This window comes from Helianthus annuus, chromosome 1 (assembly GCF_002127325.2).
Source record: "Helianthus annuus cultivar XRQ/B chromosome 1, HanXRQr2.0-SUNRISE, whole genome shotgun sequence".
Lineage (NCBI taxonomy): Eukaryota > Viridiplantae > Streptophyta > Magnoliopsida > Asterales > Asteraceae > Helianthus > Helianthus annuus.
This window is the reverse complement of record NC_035433.2, coordinates 114105461-114111473: the sequence shown is the minus strand read 5'-3', so window position 1 is coordinate 114111473 and position 6013 is coordinate 114105461. Positions and strand designations below refer to the sequence as shown.

At 36.4% G+C, this 6013-nt stretch overlaps 1 protein-coding gene across 3 annotated transcripts; it reads left to right on the top strand.

Moving 5' to 3' along the window:
* Window positions 1–328: 328 nt before the first annotated feature.
* Window positions 329–5501, top strand: LOC110875074 (disease resistance protein RPV1). Of its 3 annotated transcripts, none has more exons than XM_035990728.1 (6): window positions 329–910; window positions 2054–2284; window positions 2321–3173; window positions 3257–3661; window positions 3752–4585; window positions 4667–5501. In XM_035990728.1, exons 1-6 carry the CDS (start codon window positions 399–401, stop codon window positions 5273–5275), a joined length of 3444 nt encoding a protein of 1147 aa, XP_035846621.1. In that variant the 5' UTR covers window positions 329–398; the 3' UTR covers window positions 5276–5501. The 3 variants fall into 3 exon arrangements, with proteins under 3 accessions (XP_035846621.1, XP_035846619.1, XP_021979010.1); XM_035990726.1 differs by having other exon boundaries at window positions 2054–3173; window positions 3752–4041; window positions 4072–4585; XM_022123318.2 differs by having other exon boundaries at window positions 2054–3173.
* The last annotated feature ends 512 nt before the right edge of the window (window positions 5502–6013 follow it).

The following is a 6013-nucleotide window of genomic DNA, read 5'->3' as shown; positions in this document are numbered from 1 at the left end:
TAAATATATATTGTTTTATTATTTGGTATATAAAATTACATTTATTTAACCCGTCTAATAAACGGGATTTTTAAAGATATATTTTTTATTAATTTGTATATGAAATTACATTTATTCAACCCGTGTAATACACGGGTTCTAACCTAGTATCAGATAAATGAAACTTTCTAAGAAATAACATAGAAGATGTCAGAGAAAGGAAACTTTTTATAAGAAATAACATAGAAGACGACTTTTGACGGGTGTATATAATATAAAAATAATATAGAAGACTGACTTTTGACGGGTGTATATAATATAAAAATAATATAGAAGACGACTTTAAACTCTCCGATCATCTAATACCAACCAACCAACCAACCATTTGCTTCACACCCCATTTTCATTCATTATTCACCATGGTTGTTCTTACTGAAATTTCTGAAGAGTCTTCTTACAATTATGATGTATTTTTAAGCTTTAGAGGTGCGGATACTCGCAACAATTTCACCGATCATCTTCTCAAAGCACTCCGGGAAGCCTCTATCCGCACGTTCTTCGATGATGCTGAGATTCGAATAGGAGAGACTCTAAAACCGGAACTGGAGAATGCAATTAAGTCATCAAGGGCTTCTGTTATCGTGCTGTCCAAGAATTACGCTTCTTCCACATGGTGCCTTGATGAACTGGCACTCATCATGGAGCAGAGAAGGACCTCCAAACATATTGTTTTCCCCATCTTCTATCATGTTATGCCTTCCGATGTCAGGAAACAACGAAACAGCTTCGGAGATGCAATGGCTGAGCATACACAGAGGATGGAAACCGAGTTAAATTCAGAGAAAAGAAGTGAATGGGCTCACAGGATAGAGAAATGGAAGAAAGCATTAACAGAAGTTGCTGATATGAAAGGGAAGGAAGCAAACGGCAGGTCACTTTCTTCCTCATATTAATTAAAACCTGTATATGTATGCTCTGTTTTGTCTAGTTGAATTTGATTTGGAATTGGTCACTAACAACATTTTGCATTGCACCTCCAATTTTTATATAGTTCTTTGTCAATTGGATATGATACTGTTGAGATTGTTTTAATTTAAACTCATCTTTAATTAATTATATGTCTCGAACGTATTTATCCTAAGTCATTATGTCGAATATAGGTCTTAAGTCATATGTGGATCAGACGGTTATATGAGCTAGACCTGACAAACGGGCTGGGTCTGGTCGGGTCACGGGTCAAAACGGGTTCGGGTCAAAATGATTCAATTAAAAAAGGGTTGTTTTGGTTCCGGTCAAAATGGGTTCGGGTCGGAACGGTTTAGGGTCAGAACGGGTTTCAGGTCGGGTTGGTTAAAAAATGTTTTTTTTTTTTTTAAAAGATTGTCCATCAAGGGGCAATTTTTTCGGGTTGAAATGGGTCTGGGTTGAGTATAGGTCAAAAGTGTACGAATATACTTGATGTTGTTCGTATTATCACTTATGAACTGTTATTCCAACACATCATCTCAAGGTGGTTGTCGTAATTCATAAAACATTTTTTTGAAAAGTGTAGTTCGTAAAACATTATCAATCAGTTACTGTCCGTATGTTAATTGATAAAATCCTTCACAGATTCAAAATACAAACACTTATTCCTCTAGAACAGAATATACACACAAAGATAGCAGAGAATATTTGACACTAAATCACACATACGATTACATTAAAATGACAAGAGTTCACGGGTATTTATACCCAACCATAGTACAGTTATTTAACTGTCATATGACACTTACTTGGCGGGAAAGTTATGCACAATACTTGACCCGTACCTACACACCGTTTGACTAATAATTACAATTACTACATATCTAAATAGATAAATACTTTTAGTTAATATTTTGATGCCAAGATTATATTCCAACATTAATTGATCTTATTGAATTTATGCAGAATCATACTTTTGTAAGTTCATCAGCATACAAATGTTTAGTGCTTCTTATAAACAAAAACAAATTCTTGATGAGCTCATCGTTTTTGTTTATCTAATTACTTGAGTGCTATCTTCTTGTTTTTAATGGAATCGTTCCTGCAGAGAGACGAAGCTTATTGAAGAAATTGTTAAAGATATAAGTAGCAGATTAGAACTACACAAAAGGAGTGATATTCCAAAACTAATTGGGATGGAGTCTTCAGTTAGGACCATCACTTCATTCTTGAACGACGCATCTTCTCATACCACTGACGTTCTCACAATATGTGGTATGGCTGGGATAGGAAAGACACATTTGGCAGACTATATCTTCAAGTCACACTATCTTGAGTTCGAAAGCAGCTGCTTTCTTGAAGATATCGAAAGGAGGTGCACATCCCAAAAGCGATTGCTTAAATTGCAGAAACAGCTCCTTAAAGATATTCAAGCGACAAGTTGGATGGACATAGATAATGTTAAGGCAGCCACCTCAAAGATTGAGAATTCACTTTTTAGGAAAAGATCTTTTCTTGTTCTTGATGGTATAAATGACTCTGAGCAGTTGGATGCATTAATTGGGACAAAAGGCATTCATCCTGGAAGTAAAATCATAATAACTTCTAAAAATGGATCGCTAACAGAAAAATGTAAGCTGTTTGAAGCACAAGTTCCACCAAAGCATACTAAGCACTTGCTTCATGGCTTAAATGATAAGGATTCTCTTCAGCTTTTAACTTGGCAAGCCTTTGGATGCCATGAACCCAACGAAGGTGATAAAAAGAAAATGAAGAAGGTCGTACAATACTGCAAAGGACATCCATTGGCTCTTAAAGTTTTGGGCAGTTCTTTCCGTAGTGAAGACGCTACATGGGAGGATATCTTAGAATCACTGGGTAAAGAAATTAATCCAGATATTAAAAAGGTCCTGAAAATAAGTTACGACTCTTTGCCATCTGAAAAAGACAAGGAACTGTTTAAATACATTGCTTGTTTATTCGTTGGCGAAGATAGAAAGTTCACTGAAGACATATTGAAAGCATGTGGCATATGCAAACCATCTGGGATCAAGGTTCTCGTTAATAGATGCCTTCTCACTGTACGATCATTTGGCGAATTGATGATGCATCAACTTCTTCAAGACATGGGGAGAGATGTAGTCCGTCAAGAATCACCAAACAGGCCATGGGAGCGAAGTAATTTATGGAATCATGAGGAGTGTTTGGATGTGTTGCAAAATAAACAGGTATTCATGTATACCTTTTCTGTGTACTTTGATTAATTTGTATCATGTATAGACAACTTTCTTAACTATTTGTTATTTCTTAGGGAACAGCAATAACTCAAGGACTGGCCCTTGACATGAGAACATTTGAGAATGACACATGGAAAGAACCAAGTAGTGCCAATATGCAAATGTTTGGATTTAGATCATATCCATCATTCAGTTGTCTTTGGTGGTTAGTTGGTTGGGTTTCAGGAATGTGTTCCTCATCTCGTAAAACAAAAGGTGACTTTGAGACACTTGCTTTAAGTGAAATGCGTAACTTAAAACTACTCCAACTGAACTATGTACAACTCAGTGGATCCTACAAGAATTTTCCTCATGGTATAAGATGGTTATGCATGCATGGATTCCCTTTGAGTTATATTCCGTCAGACTTACAAATGGAGAATTTGGTAGCTCTTGACTTGTCTAATAGCAAACTACAACAGCTTTGGAAGAAGCCCAAGGTACTAAAACTCAAGCTTCTAGTTATCTTGTTTAAGTATCTTTGCAACACTAACATGCATCTTTATTTTGTTTATTTGTTAATTAAATAGCTGCTCAGGTCACTGAAGTTTCTTAATCTGAGTAATTGTCGTGAGCTTGTTAGAGTGGGTCACTTCTCTGGGCTCCCTCTACTTGAAAGGTTGACACTCGCTAGATGCACAAGTCTCATTGAGGTCTGTGAGTCAATTAGCACTTGTTGTCAAAAACTTGAAATCCTTGATTTGAGTGAATGCAATAAGTTGAAGGAACTTCCAAGAAGCATAGGAAAGCTAAAGAAGCTTACTCAACTTCTAATAGATGGTTGTTCAAATCTTGGTGAATTTCCAGCTGACAATGTTAACATGAAGTCTCATGGGTGTTCTTCCTCTACCATGGTACCAAGAACTCCCAAGTCCTTTGCGAGTTCTTTACCAAGATCACTAGTAACGTTGTCCCTTAAAGATTGTAATCTGTATAATGAATCATTTCCTATGGATTTTAGTAACCTTCCAATGTTGAAGAAGTTGTATTTGGATGGAAATCCAATGGATTCCATGCCTGATTGTGTGAGAAGCCTTACTAGGCTGGAGACACTCAGTTTTTCTAGGTGTTGGAACCTGAAAACAGTCTTGTGTGCTCCAATCCAATTAAAGCGGTTGGATGTAGGCATTTGCACCTCATTGGAGAAAATAAAATTTCATCCAGAAAAGTCAGCTGTACCTAGAGTTATTTATCACCCAAGTTATACCCTGACTGAGATCCAGCACATATTCAAAATACAAGCTTTATCAGAAATTGATGAAGAGGTATTATGCAGTTTGGGTTGGATTAATATAGCATATTTGAACCCCTGCCGGTTGTCGAAGGCCACTTGGAGTTTTCAAGCAAAAAAACTTCCAGCACAGGTGGATGTCTCTTAATATATCTTTAATTTTAACCTTTTAATATGCATTTAAAAGCTAATAAAACTTTGATGTGACAATCAGATGATCTATGAACATGGAATATTCAGCACGTATCTTCAAGGGCAAGAGGTTCCAAAGTGGTTCACTCAAAGAAGCAGTGGGTCATTATTTACCTTGCAATCATCTCCTGAAAAAGGTAAGATTAAATGGCTAAATGTGTGCATTGTGCATACGATTTCAAGCATGAAGGAAGCTGGTCCTTCAAGAATTGAAATTAGCAATCTGACAAAGAAGTCCTCCTGGACATACGAGCCTATGATGTATCTTGTTCCAGAAGATGATGCGTTTGAAGATGGTGATGAAGTAGTTGTAGTATGGTTAAGCCATTGGATGTTTGGGAAAAATGAGTTTGAAGATGGTGATAAAGTTCTCATTAACTTTAGTGTACTCCAATCGTTGCGTATTCGCTATGTTGGTCAAGGCCCAGATTATGCAAATGTAAGGGAGTATGGAATTAGCCCTGTGTATGATGATGGAAAGCAGAAAGAAGATGCTTTGGGTTATTACAAGTCATGGAAGCACATCATTGGTGGGGATCTCTCTGATTATAAAGTCTCCCCAAGTCATTACCGTCTAAAACGCTACTTTTGGCTTTTAAGTAATCAAAATACGGGTCAGGGTGTTCTGTAATTGCAACCCCTTTTTTCTTCATCAAGGAAAGAAGGTAAACGAATTTTCATATCTTTGCTTTTGCAGTTGGGCTTGATTAGGTTGTTTATAATTAGTTGTAAAGTAACTAGGTTTTATATGTGGGTGTTCTTTTTATGCATTTTGGGGTTTTAACGACTTTTGATGTATCTGATCAAGTACGATCGAAAGACTGCAAGCACTTCGAAATTGCCAAGTATTGTAAACATAAACTGACTTGTGTGATTACATACCTAGTTAACTAGGTGATGTCTCGCCCACGTTGCAGAGCGATGACCGAATAATTCTCAACCAATTAAAAACCAGTACCATAATTTTGCTAGAAAGAAAAAGTAAAAAGAGTGTTAGATGACACGATTTTTAGCTGCAGAGAAAGTCATATTTTTATTTTTACTAAGGAGAAAAATCAATTTTTTTCCCGAGGGTAAAATCCTAATTTTTAGCTAGGGGAAAACCATATTTTAATTTTGCACTGGGGGTAAAAAACGTAATTTTGAATTGAGGGCGATATCGTAATTTTTAACCGAGGGGAAAATCGTAAATTTTAGCTGGGGGCAAAACCCTAATTTTAAAATCGGTATAAAATAATAAACTGGTGTAAAATCGTAATTTTGAGCCGAGTGGAGGGGGGGGGGAACAAAATTTTATTTTGAACTGGGGCGAAAACGCAATTTTGTCTGAGGGTAAAAACGTAATTTTTTTTACCGAGGGCAAAATCGT